A 19,373-nucleotide genomic window follows, 5' to 3' on the forward strand; every position below is an offset into this window, starting at 1 on the left:
CGAGTGGTTAAGGTAGTTCACTTAAAGCAATTGCTCCTCACTGCTGTGGGTTCGAATCCCGACAGGGACTTTGGACTCTTTCATATGAGGAAGTTATCCAGCTAGCTTATTGAACGTCGGTGGTTCTACTCAGGTGCCCGTTCATGCCTGAAATAATGCACGGAAGGGCATCTGAGGTCTTCCTCCACCAGTAAAGCTTGAATGTCACTACATGAACTATACTGTGTCGATGTGACATAACCCAAAACAAACAAACAAACAAAATCTTTGACGTGAGTTATAGTCTTTGATGTCGTAAAATTAAAATAAATCATTAAGAAGGTAACATTATCATGATAATAGATCCCTGCCAACAGGAACATGCATGTTGTCTGGTCAGACTCTTTCCTGCTTATTTTTCAGTCTTTCAAGAATGTTACCTTAAATTTGAGGACTTTATTCATTGACAGTTTCAAATTTTAACGCAAAATTTAATGCTTCCACAAAATTAGTAAAAAGTGAATCTGAGTGAAAGTAACAAGGCTGTAAATATAATATTTGAACCATCAAAAATTCCAGATTAACAAGTATGGATGAGGTTCATCGGGCACACAAGCAGGAGTCGGACAAGTTGGAGCACGATATAGAGGACTCACAGATGAGCATCGTAAATTGTGAAGCAAGTGCACCAAAATTGGAGGACCGATTTCGGTTCTTCCAAGAAATGAGGGGGTATGTTCGCGACTTGGTTGAATGTTTGAATGAAAAGGTGGGTTCCTAATACATGTTGGGGTGGCCTTCTGTGACATGTTCAGTGTGAGGGTGGGGCAGTAAAAAATTTTTTTTAAAAATTGAAGCTATTTGATACAGCTGGCTTAAGAATGCATATAATGATTCATTTCTATTTGTAATTAAGAGAATGCAAAATATTAAAAAATATTTTGCTGAATTTAAGTTGTTACGCTTTTTCCTCAGACATGATTTCTTTCCTAAATGCGACAGTGTTAGATAATAAATAAAATATTATAATTTTGTAAGCCAGCAGTATCAATAAAGATGTGGGACAGACAGAGGCCATGTGTTTTGGGGTTGGGTTTACGTGTCATCCTTGCTGTTTCTGTCTTTTATCTGTCATTAGCTTTCCATCTCAATTTAAAATATATAACAAAAATGAACATTATTATCCATGTCACTTTTTTCAGCAGGAACATTTTTGAGATTTGATAAAAAGTTATTTACCAATTTAGTTGAGCTGATAATTATATATGTTGATATTATAACAGAGAATAATTTGTCTTTGAAATTATGCTGTCGACAGAAAGCTCTACCACATGATAGGAACCTGCATGGTTTCTTAGAATATCTTTTTAAGTTTCTTAGAATGCATTTTAAGACCATATACATGACCTAAGGTTCTTAGAATGTATTTTAAGACTGTATACATGACCTAAGGTTCTTAGAATGTATTTTAAGACAGTAAACACGACGACCTAAATAGCTTGGTATTTAGTCTATGAGTCTCCAGTTTGAAACATTCTTCATCCACCAAAGTGGTTTGACAGGCTAAAATGATAAGTGGTTTTACTAGGACACTGACATACATTTTGTCACCGCAGTGCAATAACTGGTTAACTTCTATTAAATTTAAAAGGACTTTTTAACCCATTACTGCACTAAGGTGACAATTTATGTTTAAAAAGTAATCAAGCATAATTATTCCAAGCCATTAATATTTATTTATCATTATACATGTTACACAACTTGGAAAGTTTTCTTTCCTTCCTGGCCAATTAAGGAATAAGTAAATCTATTTCGGTTACTTATTAATAGATTTGAAAAAAATTGATACTATAGACGAGTTCAGTTGTGCACAACTGGGATAAAGGTAGGTTATATGCTCACGGATAAGTGATTAAACAATGCTTTCCTGGTCTTTCTGTCCAGATAAAGGTAATGTTGCTAACCGGTGGAAACTGCATGGGATAGTCCTTTCTTTTATGTTACCTTTTTTCCCGATTTCGTTAAGAAGATAATGTACATGTAAGAAAAGTGAATTTATTTGAATTGAGGTATAGAATAAGTGTATTACATAAAATTCAGATACGTTTAAGTTAAATGTTCTGGCAATAATATTTGGTAAGAAGAGTAAACTTAAATCCACTATCAGTTAAACTTTTTGGGTGGAAAAATTGAATGTTAATTATAACTTAATGTAATAAATGTGTTTATTTTTGTTCGAAACTAGATATTAAGTGTCAATTAAGTGAAAAATTCTGCAATATTTATCTGTACTACTTGTATAGTTTACAATCATTCTACAACATGGTTTATTTTTCAATGTTTTAGGTTCCGATGATCAATGACTTGGAGACGAGGATGAATAATTTACTCAGAAATAGGTCGGCCAAATTTGCGAGCCGTCGTCAACAGGATATACAAGATCAATGCCAAGCTTACATGACAAGTCGGTATTTGATTGTCATGATTTTTAATGCCTCATGGCATATATCTCATTAACTTGTTAGTTCCCCATGGTTTTTTTTGTGTGTGTTTTTTTCCCTCATGGTTACATATCTAGTCCTTCTAAGTATGTCTGAAGTCAGGTTTACGTGTTAGTTCATGTCTATATGGAGTTTTCCCTCATTTGATATTAAATTCAAAACTTGGTGATGTTTTATGTATAAAAAGAGTCTTGTATTACTTGATTTATGAAACTTTTGTCCAAAATTTTTGTTTTAATCCCATTCATTTTCTTGATACCTAAATACAGACAACGAAAAGTTTTATAAAGATAAACTGTTGAAAATTCTAGAAAGAAGACTTACTTCTAATATTGAGAATAATGTGAGGCCATAGAGTTCTATCATAGATTAAGCCAAATTTTCAAGTTTACTGACTTTTTAATCTGTTATTGCAAGGAAAATTAAGCAATTATTATTAATGAAGGGAGTGGAAAATATGGAAAGAAAATTTGCAAAATTTTAAATGCTCAGCTTTACATAAGTCAGCTTGTGAAAAGATAAAGTTTTTTTTTCTTATTCCTGATACTCTTTATATTGCCAAGCATTGTAATGTTTATTATATGGTGGGTGGGCTAGTTTTGTCAATTTAAACAAACACAAAGGTAAGTGAATTTTATGGTCAGAAATTTTTTTATTAACAATTCTTCCTCTTTATCATTGTTAACAATAGAAAATGGTAAGTTTAATTGTATGACTAAAGTTTATTTATTTCAATACTGGTGAATGTGTGATTTCTCGATTGTATAAAAGATTATTTTATGTTTCAGACAAAGCACAAGTTGTTGTAGATCATGACAATCAGCTTAGACAGCGTAGGATAGCTGAAAGAGAGGCTAGAAGGTGAGCCTATAGTTTTGTTGGTAATATTAGTTAATTTTCTAACCACCCTAGCATTCACTTTAGGCCAATATGTTAGGAGTCTATCAATGTAGTAGCTAACAGAAAGTCGGTGAGTCTACTCTGGAGTTTGCCCATGTCTAAAATAATACAGAACAGCTTCATTTACTAATCACCAGTTAAGTCAGATAATCACCATATGAGTTTAGTATTGATGTGGCTAAAAGCCAGACCAAGAAAAAAATCAAAGCACAGAAGGCGCTGAATTTGTTTGGGTCTCAGAATGTCAGACAGGTGAAGGTTGTGAGATTATAAACAAATTTGTTTTTGTATAGTGCCACCAATGCTTTTCAGCGTTTTAATTGTAGTTAATTGGCTATAAGACTTATTGCAACACTGATATTCAATTCAATGTTTATTTGACTTAAACAATTTGGGAAAAAAAATGTGTTGCCTTAGCTGGGATTCGAACTCCAGACCTCTGGCTTTTGAAGTGAGCGCGCAAACCCCTCGGCCATGTTGAAGTTATATGTTAACGGCTTGAAGAAAACCATATTATTCTAAATTAGGGTTTGTAACCCTTATTATTTAGACGCTAACTTTTGTTTAACACAGATGTAAAAAATCATGGAGCTTACTATAAGCATGTATATCTATATAGAATAAAACAATATTAGAAATCTTTGACCAATTGGGAACTATTTTGCTTGAAAATTAATGCGCCTGTCATTTGACCATCTTTACCCAGTGATCTCCCCTGAATTTTTCGGCGTTAGTGTACATATAAAGGGAAGTAACCGCTTCAAAAAAGCGGACCTCTTTCGGCATTTGCAATTAACAGCATCAGGGTCTGAAATTTCGCTACCATTATTTGTTTGGTCTGACGACCCAAACAAATAATTATTTGTAATGTGTTATTAAAGCTGCATAGCTCAAGATGAGCCAAACAATTTCAAGAAAATCAGCTTTTAGAAAAATGTACAGTAATAATATTCATGATTTAAATAATGATTTACAGTTGTATGCAATGAATGACTGATTTTGTAGTATTTATTACAATATTTTTTACTGCGTGATTTGAGTAATTTTTGCATATTTTGACCTTTTTTTGGTAATTTACATGATACCTCAAGTCAATACAGTTTGCTGTTGTGGTTTGAATCTTGAAAAAGAGCATTAATTTCTTTTATTTTGAAAAGTGACTTATCAATCTTAAGCAAGGTCCCTGGTTCTGCTCAGGTGTCAGTTTGTGCCTATAGTTCTGATACATGTGACAACTGAGATAATTTTCATTCAGCCAGTAATGCTAGACAGTCACCAAATTGAATTCTGTCATGCAATGCAACTTGTTAAATTGGGATGGGGGTGTAACTGCACACCAACACATTTTATGTCACATGCAGCCGAAACAGGAAAAATGATTTCAGCTAACCTTCGGGTGTTACAAACTCTAAAGCAACACCAAAGGTCAAAACCACCTACTGAAGCTTAGAGATTCATTGACTCCAGTAGTTCCAACCCATTTTGTCGCTTCTTATAATCGCACAGGGATAAACGTTGGCTGAAATGTTGATGCCTCAACCCTTAAAAGCAACCCCTCAGTCACAAAACTTGTTAAATAACAACCAATCAAATCAATTTCAAATTTTACATGGTGTTCTTTTGGTTTTCAGGGCTAAGAGATGAATATGTTAAATAACAAGCAAACAAAAGCTGTTTATAGTTTAACACAGTGTTCCTTTGTATTTCAGGGCTCGGAGACGGAGAGGGCGGGAAGGAAAGAACATCTCGGGTCATCACGAGGGTCTGTCATCTGACGATGAAGAGAATCAATCAGAAATTACTAAATATTGCCAGGAAAGAGGTGGTGATTTATCTGCTATTTGTACATGGAAACTTCAGTACACAATATGTGTATGATTAAACAATGTTTCTTCTGCGCTAGAAAATCAATTTACATTATTTCACTTTTGTCCTAGCTTTTCAGATGAAAATTGTCCTGTTGTTTTGGTCTTTTTTCTTACATTTTGTTTTATTTTTATTATCTTCTCGTTGTTTATACAGATTATGTACCTTATAGTATACTTAACATTAAATTAAACTGTACTTTGTATTTGAATGTTTGAACTTTTTGAAATCATTTGAAAACATTCTTTTAAGGGATTATTTTTGTTTCTGGGTCTAAATTTTAAGCATACTCAGAGATAATATTTTAAACATTCAGGAATGATTTGTGATCAAAGTTGTACTTTTGTCGTTAAAGTTTTCTTCTCTTTAGTTCTTCTATTTATAATAAGAGAGTTTTGCTTTATTGGAGTACAAGATTGAAAAGGTTTACTGTTACCAGTAATGTCATCCTTGTAAAAACAACATTCTACCTTCTGTTGTCAATTTTATACTTTTTACTTGAAACAAAAAGCAGTTAACGAAAATAAAATTTAAAAAATCTTTAAACTTCATGTTAAAAAGTTAAAAAATTAAAAACTTGCTCATTTTCTGTGTAAACTCTGGTATTAACCAGGTTAAGATAAACATTTTTTATGTCTAGTCAAAATGCTGTGTGCCCCTTGTGGCTGAGGAGTTGCCTTTAATGGTTGAGGCATAAGAACTGCAGCCACTGTTTATCAGTATGTGATCATTGGGTTCGTCGAACAACTTGAGTCTATGCATTTCTTAGCTCCAGCAGGTGGGGTGGGTTTGACCCCTGGTGTTGCTTTGAAGTTTGTAACACCCGAGATCAGCTAAAATCATGTTGACCTGTGTTAATGCGCTATGAAATCAAGCAAACAAACAAACAAATGTGGTAAGTGCATTTACTTTTGATGTATTTAAGAAAGAAAAATGAATTGTTTGAATTCTAATTGAATGATTTTGTTTTCTAGATGAGATAGAGATGAGAGCATCTGAAGTGATAGAGGATGTGGTAGACGACTTCAGTGATACAGATTGTGTTAGAGAGAGATTCATGAGCTGGAAACGGAAATACGGTGACACATATAAAGAGGCTTATATAGGACTTTGTCTCCCTAAACTTGTCAACCCATTTGTGAGACTGCAGTTAATCAACTGGAATCCATTTGATGTAAGTTTGTATTAAACATTTGAGCCGTGTCATGACAAAACCAACATATTGCGTTTGCGACCAGTATGGATCCAGACCAGCCTGCGCATCCGCCCAGTCTGATCAGGATCCATGCTGTTCGCTATCAGTTTCTCTACTTGTTATAGAGTTTGTAAGGGAACAGCATGGATCCTGATCAGACTGCGTGGATGCGCAGGCTGGTCTGGATCCGTGGTGGTCGCAAAGCCATTATGTTGGTTTTGTCGTGACGCGGCTCATTTATTTGTAGTACTTTCCCCCTCACAGCTGTGGGTTCTTATCATGTCAGGAACTTTGGATTCTTTTATTACATGAGGAGGCTCTCCAGCTAGCTTGGGGAAAATCTGTGGTTCTTAGGAAAAGGTTCTTGTTTGTGCTGAAATAAATCAGGGCCTCAGAGGTCTTTCTCCACCAGTTATGCTGGACAATAAGTTGTCAAATGATAATAACAGTGTAGATTTGACTTAAAAAACAACAAAAGCAAATCTGGGTAGTGGTTGTGATCATGTTAATGTTTTCGTGCTGCATGAGATGTTCTCGGAGACAAGTCTTTTATTTAGCATTTAACTGATGTCCGTTCTTAAAAAAATGATACACAAATTGGCAGCCTGGAAATGAATGTTGAGTAATTTTCTATAATCTTATAAAATATGTGTGTTGAGAACAAAAAAAGTAAGTTAGAGTCAGGGTATATAGTTAATTTCTTTCAGGATTATTCTAGAATTTCAGAATTAAAAATAAAATTTGTCATTTCACAGGAACGGTGTAAAGACGTTGAAGAGATGAAATGGTTTGATTCCCTGTTATTCTATGGTTTTGAAGAAGGCAGCCCAATAGATAAAGATGATGATGATAACAAACTTATACCAGCTGTAGTAGATAAGATAGTGCTACCTAAACTCTCCTGTAAGTTATCAAATCTCATTTTACCATGTTTATAATGAGTGTAAAAACTATCTTGTTATCCTAATGGCATGTGTAATGAATTTTACCCAGCTGTTTGTGTTCAGTCCCATACATTGCCTAATTTTTTCATGTTTTAAGATTTATTTAATGCATTTTTTTCACATGCTTGTGTGTCCATGTGACTTTGTACGAGAATTATTTCATGTTACAATTATGCCCTTGAATTCATATAATGCATTTGGCATTAAATATGGAACTGTACAACAGTACATTATATAGATTTTAATGTCTAAGTATAAAAATGAGGTTAAAGTTACTGCTTACATAATATTATCTTGAGGCAATATAGACTAACAGACTTTAACAAAACCTCAGAATAATTTACGCTAGTGAATTTTTTAATGCGTTGCATAATTTTAGTATTTTGATATATCAAAATGTTGTTACCAGTAAAAAGATGGATCAGACAACAGTAATGCAAAGAATGTCTTGAACTGATCACTTTGAAAGTATTTTTGTTCATTTTAATTGTGTTTTATTGTGTAATTTGCAAGTTATATATAACTAAGATTATATATAAATGTTCTTTGTAGATTTAGCAGAGAATGTATGGGACCCTCTGTCAACAACCCACACTTGTAGGTTTGTCAAACTTGTTAAAAAGTTACTGAAAGACTATCCAACAGTGAATGCGAACTCGAAAAATACACAAGTAAGTTTACAGCATTTTGAAAACTTATTTAGGAATTGTCTGTCATCAGAATATAACATAGTGCTAATTTTATAGAAGGACTCATTTGTGTCAGACAATTCATAGAGGGGCATCTGTGGCCAAGTTGTTAAAGTTATTGACTTCAGAGCACATGTCCCTGACCGCTGTGGGATAAAATCTGACAGGGACTTTGGATTCTTTCTTGTGAGAAAGCCATCAAGCTAGTCTACAGAACGTAGATGGTTCTAACCAAGTGCCCATTTGTGCCTAAAGTGATACAAGGAAGGGCACCTGAGGTCTCTCACCAGTAAAGCTCGAAAGTCGCCATTGACCTTTAATGTGTAGGTGCAACATAAAATAAATAAAAAAAAAATTAAAAAACAACATATATTGTACCTTCCTTTTCTTTAGAAAGATTTTATGTTAAATGTAGACCTAGAACACTTCAGAAGGAAATCTTAAGAAGAAAAAAAAAAGATCCCTTTTAAGCATAATATTTTATATTGCACTCTTTTCAGAATTTACTGAAGGCATTAGTTTTACGGATGAAGAAAACATTAGATGATGATGTTTTTATGCCTTTATATCCAAAAACGTAAGTACTTAGTTATGAATAACCTCTTCTTTTGAGTCTTAAAAAGTAATAGAAAAGTTAGCTTTCATAAACAATATTATGTAAAGTTTTCTCTATGATAAAAGAGAGTAAATTGATTTATAAATGAAAATACATACTAGTATTGATAAAGTAACCTAACCATGTGACAGCTGTTGTTGGTTTCCCTTTTTCTGTCATTAACTTTTTGACAATTCACTATGACAAAGCATTTTAAGAAATATTATGTTTAACGAAAATTTCTGCATTTCATTTCTTACTATATTTTACTCTGAATTTTAGAGTTCTGGAGAATAGAAATTCTGGACCAAGTGTGTTCTTTCATAGACAGTCATGGACATGTATAAAAGTAAGTATGTTAGCAAGTTAACTCTCTCTAATATGTATCTATAGAATCTGATGGGAGTTAATAATTTTATATCCAGCCCGCATAGCTCAATTGGTTAGAGCGCTAGACTTTTAATCTCAACATTGTGGGTTCGATCCTGGGCTGGCCAACTAAAATTACTAATCAGTCTTTGGATGTGACTTTAAATCGAGGTCCCGTGTATGAGTGATTAAAAACTTAGCATTTTAAAAACCCAGGAGAAGCTTCTAAATTGGGGATATTTTGAAATTGTATTTGCACTATCTCAAAAATTCAAAATTACTAAAAATTTCCTAGGGGGATTGCCATAAAGGGGGCAGGGGGTGGCGAGTTAAAAAATTTAAAATACCAAAATTTTTTATTTTTAGTCATTATTTTTTTCAATCATATATTACATAAAACATGCAGTGTGGCTTGGATTGTGAATACTTTTTCATTTATTACCCCTTTACCTGCTGACTTTGTGTAATAAATTTGTCCAACTTTGAATTTGAAACAGTGTATAGGTTTCAAAATCAGAACATGAAAAAATTGTGCTACCTACAGTATAGAGCATGGTCAGGCTGCTAGGAAGTGCAGACTGGCATAGCTCTATACTGGTGGCTAAGGCTAACCACTTCTAGTTCTAACCTATCAATCTGTGTTTCTTCAGTTTGACTTTCTGTAAGTTTGGAGGCTTTCAGCTTTTAGATTAAATATTTTATAGAATGAATGAAATTGTGATTTTGGTTACAAAACTTCTGATCTTTGGAAGCTTTCTATTAGATGTAAGTTGAAGAAAATAGATTAAAATAAGCTGATGTCCAAATATACATTGATTTTAGTAACACAAATTTATTTTAGTATGATTGTGTGGGATTGTGTGGGAAGCTATAAGGTTATTGAAACACTCTCATATTCATTCCTGGAACCAACTTGTACTTAGCAATGAATGTAAAGTTTCTTGCTCAAGGAAACAATGGCTTGCACCTTATAGGGTTTGAACTTAGCCGGTCAGCAATCCTTTACTTGATTACTAGTTGGACATGTTAATCACTCAGCCATGCCGCCACTTCAAATACAAATACAATTCCTGTTTTATGATTGAGTAAATGAACGTTAACTTTATTTCAGTTATTGGGGCATTTCTTATCATGGGATGGTATAATCTCGAGAAAGGTATTACAGGGTCTAGCTCTAGATGGTCTCCTCAACAGATATATATTGCTTGGTCTACAGACTGCTCCCTTCAACCAGGAAACACTTCTCAAATGTCAAACGGTAATTATTGCACTTTATGTTATAACATGTAAATTAACATATAAGGAATCGACATATCATGTTTTTATTGCACTACTGTACAGTTTCATGCTTTTAGCAATCATCATTTGCACCTGTTGATTGCTAAAAGCATGAAACAGTCAACTGTACAGTAGTGCAATAAAAACATTAATTTCTTTATCGTTTATTTATAGTTGCTCTGCTTTGCTATAGAGCACTGTTCCTGTGGTTCTTGCTACTTCTTGTTTTAGTTACTTTAAAACTTGTATGTAGTGTTATGTGAATTCATGTGTTAAACATGACTTAGGAGGATTTTTATCTTTTTAGTTCTGGTTATATGGTCTTCTAAAAAAATTCTCTTTTTAATCTATGAAAATGTAATTTTGATATTTGACAAAATACAAATAGGCTAAAAGAAAAAAAAACAAAAACACCATATTTAGAAAAATACATTTTTAAATTTCAAAATGTATTTTTCAAAAAATATTTCAGATTGTTTCTTCTCTGCCAAAAACTTGGTTTGAAGAGCTGAACGAGGACAAGACAATACCCCAGCTTTGAAAACTTTTGTCGATTTCTTTGTATGCTGCACAGCTGTTGGAGAAAGCTGCTGTGACTTCATCAGAAAATACAGCGCAAAGACCTGAAGTAAAGATATATTTGTTTTCTCTTGAGATTCAGGTTTTATTTTCACTGGATTTTGAAAGTCATCTTTTTATTAAAACATTTTTGCTTTAAAAAAGGGGAGAAAAACTAAAAAAATATGACCTCCCCTCCCCCGGTTTTTTAAAGGGTTTTAATTAAAAAACCGTATTGCCCATTTACATCCCAGAAAGGGCGGGGGTTTTTTTGGAAAAAATATGGGTATAAAAATTTTATTGTGTATGGGAATTTTATTATTTTAACTTAAATTATTTCAAAAACAAAAGAAGCAGATTTAGTAAAAATTTAGTGAACTACACGCGCTAGAACATGCTATGAAAAATTCGGAGCTCCCACAAATTTTCCGCTTCTAAATGACAAATAAACAATGATAATCCAGTCCCTACCTTGAATATGACCAATGATGATCCAGCGTGTACTCTAAAATTATCTGAGTTGAATATAACTTCTAAATGATAAAACAGTGGTAAATAAGAACTCACTGTGAAACTTTCAGATTTAAGCTGTCACTGTGAAGTAACAAGGAGGGCTGTGTATGGAAACAACATTATATTGTTATATCAAAGGCTGTCTGCTAAGGGACCATGTTTTGATAAAAGCTTGAATGCTGAGTAATAAAAGATCAACATTTTGTGTATGAAATATACATAAACTTTATGATGTAAATGATAACTATTAAGTGGTTATATGAAATATGTGTTAATTTTATAAGAACTACATTGTCGAATGGAAATATGAAAAAAAAAAAAAAAAATAAACATGAACTAGAGTCGAAGTGCTAAATGGTAGTGAATATTTGTGATAAACTCCATAGATCTATAGTGAATATTTGTTTAATAAACTCTAAAGTAAAAGATTAACAGTGAATATTTGTGTTATAAATTTGGTAGATGAAAAGTGAATATTTGTAACAAACTTGGTTCATAAAAATTGAGAGAGAAAAATATAATAAACTCACCGAGTTGAGGTCAATTGGTAAATGACTATGCAATTTTTATTGGAGGCAACATTGACATTTGTAACATAAATTAACATGCCAGGAACTTTCAAAGCTGTGTGACAGAATATTTATATGTATAGGGTGCTTTTTCATGGCTTTATCAGTAAATATCTGACATGTCGCAAATAAATCCTCACAAACAAGTCTGTACATATTACATAAATACATTTCATATTTAACATAGTATTTTATTTGTCTCTCTGTTAAGAATGAATAATTAATATCCAATTAAAGAAAATATTTTTAAGAAAAGTTGGATTTCATTGTGTTTCATGAAGAATAGTATGACTTTGACATAATTTTTAGCTCGACTACTCGAAGAATATGAGAGCTATTGTAGTCGCCCCGGCGTCAGCGTCCGCGTTGGCGTCTGCGTTGGTTAAAGTTTTTTGTAAAGTCAAATATCTCAATTATTACTGGAGATATTCAATTGAAACTTACAATACTTATTTATAGCAACAAGGTACATCAGATTGACAAGTTGGATAACTCTGCCTACAATATTGACAGAATTATGCCCCTTTTTGACTTAGAAATTTTGGTTAAAGTTTTTTGTAAAGTCAAATATCTCAATTATTGCTTGAGATATTCAATTGAAACTTACAATACTTATTTATAGTAACAAGGTACATCAGATTGACAAGTTGGATAACTCTGCCTACAATATTGACAGAATTATGCCCCTTTTTAACTTAGAAATTTTGGTTAAAGTTTTTTGTAAAGTTAAATATCTCAATTATTGCTTGAGATATTCAATTGAAACTTACAATACTTATTTATAGTAAAAAGGTACATCAGATTGACAAGTTGGATAACTCTGCCTACAATATTGACAGAATTATGCCCCTTTGGAACTTTGAAATTTTGGTTAAAGTTTTTTTGTAAAGTCAAATATCTCAATTATTGCTTGAGATATTCAATTGAAATTTAAAAAATACTTTTTTTATAGTAACAATGTACATCAGTTTGCAAAATTGCATAACTCTGCCTGCAATATTTGCAGAATTATTTGCCCTTTGAACTTAGAAATTTTGGTTGAAAGTTAAAGGTCTTCAAAAGATATTTACTTGAAACTTTACACATGCACTTATGGTCATAATTGGAGGGTCATAATTGTATGTCACTGATCAAGTTCCATAACTCTATCTTGCATTAAGGCTGATTCATATCCCCTTTTCTACTTAGTCTCTTGGTTAATGTTAACATGCAAGTTTTACATATCTCAATAACTATTAAAGATATTTATTTAAAACTTTACATATGCATTTAGGGTCATAATTGTAGGTCACGGACAAAGATCCATAATTCTACCTTGCATTTAGGCTGATTTTTTTTCCCCTTTTTCAACTTAGAAATTCATGGTAAAGTTTTGCTTGTAAGCTGTTATCTCAATAACTACTGAAGGGTTTGTGCCTTTTTTGGGACAATTTTATGCATTTATAATAATAAATCAGTGATTTAGTTGATAAAACATCTTAATAACAAGCCTTTGTACCTTTTCTGTCAAATTTATGTATTCATAGGTAGTTAGTATTATTATACTCAATAAAACACCCTTGTGACATTACCTTCCAAATAGTCAAGCCAATACTGTATAATTAGCCTCTCTCTAAGGCCTTTAACATGAATTTATAAAAAAAATTAGCCCTTTTGTGAACTTAAAAAAATTAACATTATCAAGGCTCCTTTACTATCAAGCACTTAGAATAGTCGAGCGTGCTGTCCTACGGACAGCTCTTGTTAGTTGATAAGATTAAATGTTAGTTATAATATGATTTTTTTCTTAGTAACAATTTTACCTTCTGTTACTATCAAGCCTTAGATTAGTTTATTATGCTGTATATAAGCAAATATAATTATCATAGACATTGGGCACATTTGTATTACCAATAATGGTCACATTATCATAAAATTATCTCCCCTTGATCATCAAGAACAAAATTACTACCCAGCACTTGTTTACAAAATAAAATATATATTTCATATAGTGATATTTATTTGGAACCTAAACTATACACTCCCTTCACACAAAATTGTCTCTTATATACTTAACCGGACACTAATACACACTGCCATTCTGAAAGTTTACAACTGTCTCCTGTAGCATATAAATTTTGTTTTCAACAAATCCAAACAGAAATCATATTTTTATACTACAGATAAAAAGTGATATGAAAATTTGAGTATTTTTATAACATTACATTTGTATGTTAAATCATACGTAAAATGTATGGTAAATGTTTTTATCATGAAATGTCACTATAAGTTTTATATTTGTTTTTGTTTGAAGGTATTTGATATGATGGTACTAGTAATTTATGTGAAATTAGGAAATAAACATTTTTGAATGATGATAATTTGTTTTTCTTCATATTGCATGTCTTTCAATAATTGATAAAATGTTTTTAGTTTGTAATTTCAAAGGAAAAGTAATATAATGTAAGATGATATAGTTATAAGCTGGTGCCAGTGACTTTTTACTTCATTTATACAAAATAATGCCGTGGTGCCGGCAATTTTCCCAATTTGGAAATCTGTATTTTGAGAGTTTTCTTTGAACAACCGAAACGGGTGCTTTGATGTTACGGTCCCTGACACAAACCTGCCTTTTTCCTTTATATGCGAGAAAACGGCATCTTGACCACTGCACAGTTTAGAAAAATCTGACTGTATTTGTTTCTAGTTTGCAACATGACCGATTCAGTGTGCCTTCCATTGTTTAAACAATCCAATGAAGAATGCCTCCAGATGAGAAAGTGGACCGTCTGTGGCCGAGTGGATACGGTCGTTGACTTCAAACCACTAGCCCCTCATCGCTGTAGGTTCGATCCCTCCGGGACTTTGGATTCTTTCATGTGAGGAAACTCGGAGTGTCTGTGGTTCTGGTCCCGTTCGTACCTGAAATATTGCACGGGAGGGCACCATAGGTCTGCCTCCACCAGTAAAGCTGGATAGTCACCATATAACCTCTACTGTGTTAGTCGACATTATAAAACCTAACCAAAACAAATCCAGATTAGTAAAATTAATTAGTATAGATGTTGACAATCCTGGTGAAATTTGAATTCTTTTATGTGTAAAATAATTGATTGTTTCATCACAAGATTTCTATCCCCATAGCTAACGTTGTAAGGGAAATGACTGCATTTTTGGACAAGTTAAAGGTAATTGTTTTGCGTAGTAAATGTTTTGAGCTTTCTTTATTTGGCAACAATTTTAAGGCACACATATATGGAAAATGTACACTCTGATTCTGAATATTTTCAGATGAAGAGACATGAAGGAAAACAACTGCGTGTGTATTATTCTGAATAGATTCGGGAATGCCTAATATGCCGGTAGTCTTCCGTGCATAAATTAAGGGTACACTATTTAATAATCAGCACGGGGAGACAACTCTTAAGCGGCAATAAAAGATCAAACGTTTTTAGATGACAAATTATTACAATTAGTTTATTTAATTCAACCGATTCCTTTTTGATGTTAAATAAATGGTAATTCATTAGAATGAAAGTAAAACTGATACCCGATATCCTATTTTAGGAGCCACGTTAAGAACATGATGCGTTGCCAGGTGGGTTTTAAATACTCTTTAACACTTAAGTATACAATGTAGTTACAAGGAGAAATGTGAGGTCTTTATAAACTAGCTTTATGAGAAAACATCTCGGCAGACAATAGCATTAGGTTTGTCTTGTCTGCGAATTATGAATTATTGCTCTTTTGTGATTTACACCGTTACCTTTTGCTGGACGATAGTAGGAACTCCCATGAGTTTATTTAAGTGGATTGGTCTACTATTGGCTCATTTTCCATAAGCTTTTCAAATATTGTTAATAATAGAAATGTATCATTTGGATGTTATCATACAGTATTTCTTGAAGAAAACACTGTTTAGAATGACCATCTATATGATGAATAATACTATTTTGTTCTTTCTGATATATAGATATATGTACTGTCGGATAATATATCTTACACTTGCCAACAGCATGCATATTTGAGCCTTGTCATGACAAAACCAACATAGTGCGTTTGCGACCAGCATGGATCCAGATCAGCCTGCGCATCCGCGCAGTCTGATCAGGATCCATGCTGTTCGCTTACCAACTATTACAAGTACAGAAACTGACAGCGAACAGCATGGATCCTGATCAGACTGCGCGGATGGGCAGGCTGGTCTGGATCCATGCTGGTCGCAAACGCGCTATGTTGGTTTTGTCGTGATGCGGCTCTTTCGTAATTTGTTGTCATGTCTAATGCTAAATACTATCAACATAATTATCTGGATTACAAATCTTCCATAATACACCAATTCACTTTAAGCTTATCTGTCCTGTGAGGAGGGTGCTATGCCTACGGTCACCGCTTATTGTAAATTATTGTAATTTTATGATTTACGCCATTACCATTTGTTTGACTATATTAGGAACTCCATTTAATGAAATACTATAATAAGGCGCTAAACTAAAAATAGAATACAAAGGCAAAAACGTTTTGTAGACAATTTTATTATGTATGAAAAATCACAATTGTCTATGTCAAAACAAAAATTTGAAAATACTTCATATTATACACGTTTATGCTGTGAAATACGAGTACATGTATGCTGTTTAAATGAAGGATGCAGTTTTTTTTCGTTTGTAACAAAACCAGTCTAACTAATTTTTAGATCACGTTTTACATAAAGCGTAGCGTTATCTAGGACCCGATTGTTACAAAACTTTATTGTTTGAAAATACAGTGTAACAGTGTATCTCTTTTATGATAAGGCATTTGTGTTGCATACATATTATGTATATATATCGCTCAACATGAAAAGCTATTACCCTGAGTTTATTATTGTCCCTAATACCGCAAATTTTTATGCAAAAATAAATAAGAAATGGAAACTTGACTTCTTCAGCGAAACCTGACAAAATTCAGATTTGAAAACAAAGCGCTCACTGACAGTGATTGGCTAACTCATTTCCAAAAAAGATCATAAGATATTCTTATGTCGAGATCTTACTGTAACACTTCTTTTTTTAAAAAAAAAAAAAGCTTCAACAGTCTTGTTCAGGTATTTGTATTTCATATACTAAACCATTCATTGTTCAAAAGCCGAAATATTCCAATGTATTTACAGACATCTAAAGTACCAGTTGTCTGCTTTGTTTTTTTTTTATATTTTACATCTTGGTAAGAACACAAGATCCCCTGGATTTAAACCATTCAACCAATAAGTCATATTCACGCCAACAACATGCAATTTATAACTTGAACTAATTAAACTTTATTTCCATCTATTTCTAAATCTATCATCATCGTCATCATCTTCATTTTTCTTCCTTTCCTCCTCTTGTTTCTTTAATTGCGCTTCTTCCATGGCTTTCAATTGTATTTTCTCTAATGCGTCTTGTCTTCTCGCTTCTTCGCGTTCTTTCATTGCTTTCAGCTCCCTGGCCTTTAGTTCTTCAATCGCTTTGCAAAAATCTTTCACTTTATCATCTATTCTTTTGTTATCTTGTTCATTTATGCCTTTTAAGTTTTGTTTTCTTACGGTATTTCTACTAGGTCCCCTGTCAACAAGATTTTCAGCGTTTGAAATTTCCATCAGTCTTCTACGCGACATAAGGACGGGTTTAACCTGTTCCTCACATACCAAGTTCATTCCCTCTGAATCATCAAGTTTATCACTACTATCACCGTTTTTATGTTCTGCCAGTTTCGGTTTTATTTTCGAATATGCGGCTAGCTTTTTCTCCATCTCTTCCTTTTCTCTGAGTTTACCTAGCAAACCAAATTTAGGCGCGACAAACTTTCCGTTGACCTTTTTACGCGCGTTATGTATAGCTGCGTCTGACGCTGGTAAACATTTAATGTACCACTCCTCTGGGAATCTATTGTTTTCTTTAAAGCTACTGGCGCCTATATTTCTGTATTTTCTTAGTGTCTTAGAGTTCCTTAATGTAGAAACCGAAGAAGACGGGGAATCACTCCGCGCTGTCGGACTACTTTCCTCCTCTGTTACCGGAAGTTCCGGTTCGGCGTTGGTCTCAGTTTCTTTTGTTTGGGTGCGCGCCCACGCGGACTGAGCTCTTTGTCTGGTACCCGCGTTTGCTGTCCTTTTTCTCGATGAATGTCCAACTGTTCATAAAAGAAGTAAAATTGTAAGATCTGAACCATACATTTTGTTGAAAATATTGAATATTGAACACAGTCTTTTAACGCTTAAAATTGCAAAAATATATATAAAACTTTCAGATACTAGTAGCAGACATCCCATTTATCAGTTATTGTTATTTTAGATATTGTATATGTGGTTTGATTCATGTTATGAAAAGATTTAAAGTACCCTTGCTGGTAAGTGCATGCATATTAAGTTAAGGGTAAAAACGTATTTTCTTCGTAAATAAAAAATTACCCAAACTTCATATAATAAGTATATAGTGTCCCTGATATACTATTAGATATAAATGTACATGTATATCTTAAAGTATAACCTATTGATGCGTTCAACAAGGTTAAACAATACTTAATGAAACAAAGAAGTAAAATAAAGATAAAAATATAAAGATATTTTTTTACAGAAAAACAGAGTAAAAAAGATAATAAAGAAACATACCAGAAGTATGAGGTCTTGGTGCTGTCTCCTTTTCTTCCTGGTTTGAAGTTTGTAACGCTTTAAACTCACGTATCTCCTGGCGCAGTTTTCCTATTTCAACACCGCGTTGTAAATCATTCCGGAGCAGCTCTTTTTGCATATCATCAATACGTAGATTAAGTTGATCGTTAAGCCTTTCATTGTCAAAATAGACGTCACTGTGGTCCTGGCGAAGAAGTGTTTCTAATTTCGTTCTAATCTTACCCCTACCACCTTGTCCAAACATTATCTCAGATTATTATCTCGTTTAACTACAATAAAAAAGATTAAAAATAACTTAAATAAGACATAAAAAGATAGAAATGATAAATTAGAGAAATGATTACATAAACGGAAAAATCTAGTTCTGATATATCGTTTAACTTATCTCTATCTGTGCGAACAGTTTACTGGTATTGTTTAAGATTCATAGAATCAAATACAGTCAAACTTAGGGTAAAGGCCATTTGCGAAATAGTATACAGAAAAAAAACATGTTTTTAAATCCCAATATTCTCCCTTTTTGAAAGTTTTGACCAGCTACAGAGCAACCCAACATTTAATTGTCCCTTTAGGGACAGCCATATAGTGCAAAACTATATATCCTTAACCTGGTAAGTTTCAGTACATGTATATGGCAATACCCTATTTGGGAGAATGCCTTTTTTATATCCTACACTGGTCTTTGAAAACAGGTTTAACTGTATATACTGATTACTCAGATGGTCTCACAGTCTCGTTCGCACTTTTTTCTTTACATTCAAGCTAATATCAAAAACTCCCAAAAAC

General features: G+C 33.0%; 2 protein-coding genes across 3 annotated transcripts; one reads left to right on the forward strand and one right to left on the reverse strand.

The window, feature by feature from the left end:
• Positions 1-439: 439 nt before the first annotated feature.
• LOC132740899 (PAX3- and PAX7-binding protein 1-like) lies at positions 440-10,924 on the forward strand. 2 transcript variants are annotated; one of them, XM_060728949.1, is made up of 11 exons: positions 440-748; positions 2,326-2,443; positions 3,269-3,341; positions 5,090-5,202; positions 6,221-6,420; positions 7,197-7,344; positions 7,938-8,056; positions 8,575-8,651; positions 8,952-9,018; positions 10,150-10,296; positions 10,789-10,924. In XM_060728949.1, the coding sequence occupies exons 1-11, from the start codon at positions 569-571 to the stop codon at positions 10,855-10,857; spliced, it is 1,311 nt and encodes a 436-aa protein (XP_060584932.1). In that variant the 5' UTR covers positions 440-568; the 3' UTR covers positions 10,858-10,924. The 2 variants fall into 2 exon arrangements, with proteins under 2 accessions (XP_060584932.1, XP_060584934.1); XM_060728951.1 differs by having other exon boundaries at positions 573-711.
• Positions 10,925-16,992: 6,068 nt separating this feature from the next.
• LOC132740898 (caldesmon-like) lies at positions 16,993-18,883 on the reverse strand. The gene is made up of 2 exons (XM_060728948.1): positions 18,567-18,883; positions 16,993-18,088 (listed from the first exon to the last, which is right to left on the reverse strand). Exons 1-2 carry the CDS (start codon positions 18,829-18,831, stop codon positions 17,235-17,237), a joined length of 1,119 nt encoding a protein of 372 aa, XP_060584931.1. The 5' UTR covers positions 18,832-18,883; the 3' UTR covers positions 16,993-17,234.
• Positions 18,884-19,373: the final 490 nt, after the last annotated feature.

This window comes from Ruditapes philippinarum, unplaced genomic scaffold (assembly GCF_026571515.1).
Source record: "Ruditapes philippinarum isolate M1 unplaced genomic scaffold, ASM2657151v2 ctg12313_1_1_1_1, whole genome shotgun sequence".
NCBI lineage: Eukaryota > Metazoa > Mollusca > Bivalvia > Venerida > Veneridae > Ruditapes > Ruditapes philippinarum.

Excerpts from the sequence above, each read along its gene's own strand:
- LOC132740899 (XM_060728949.1), top strand. The coding sequence starts at position 569 with ATGGATGAGGTTCATCGGGCACACAAGCAGGAGTCGGACAAGTTGGAG. Across the intron at positions 5,203-6,220 it reads TAAATATTGCCAGGAAAGAG|ATGAGATAGAGATGAGAGCA; the intron begins GTGGTGATTTAT and ends TTTGTTTTCTAG. Across the intron at positions 6,421-7,196 it reads TCAACTGGAATCCATTTGAT|GAACGGTGTAAAGACGTTGA; the intron begins GTAAGTTTGTAT and ends GTCATTTCACAG.
- LOC132740898 (XM_060728948.1), bottom strand. The coding sequence starts at position 18,831 with ATGTTTGGACAAGGTGGTAGGGGTAAGATTAGAACGAAATTAGAAACA. Across the intron at positions 18,089-18,566 it reads ACCAAGACCTCATACTTCTG|TTGGACATTCATCGAGAAAA; the intron begins GTATGTTTCTTT and ends TTTTATGAACAG.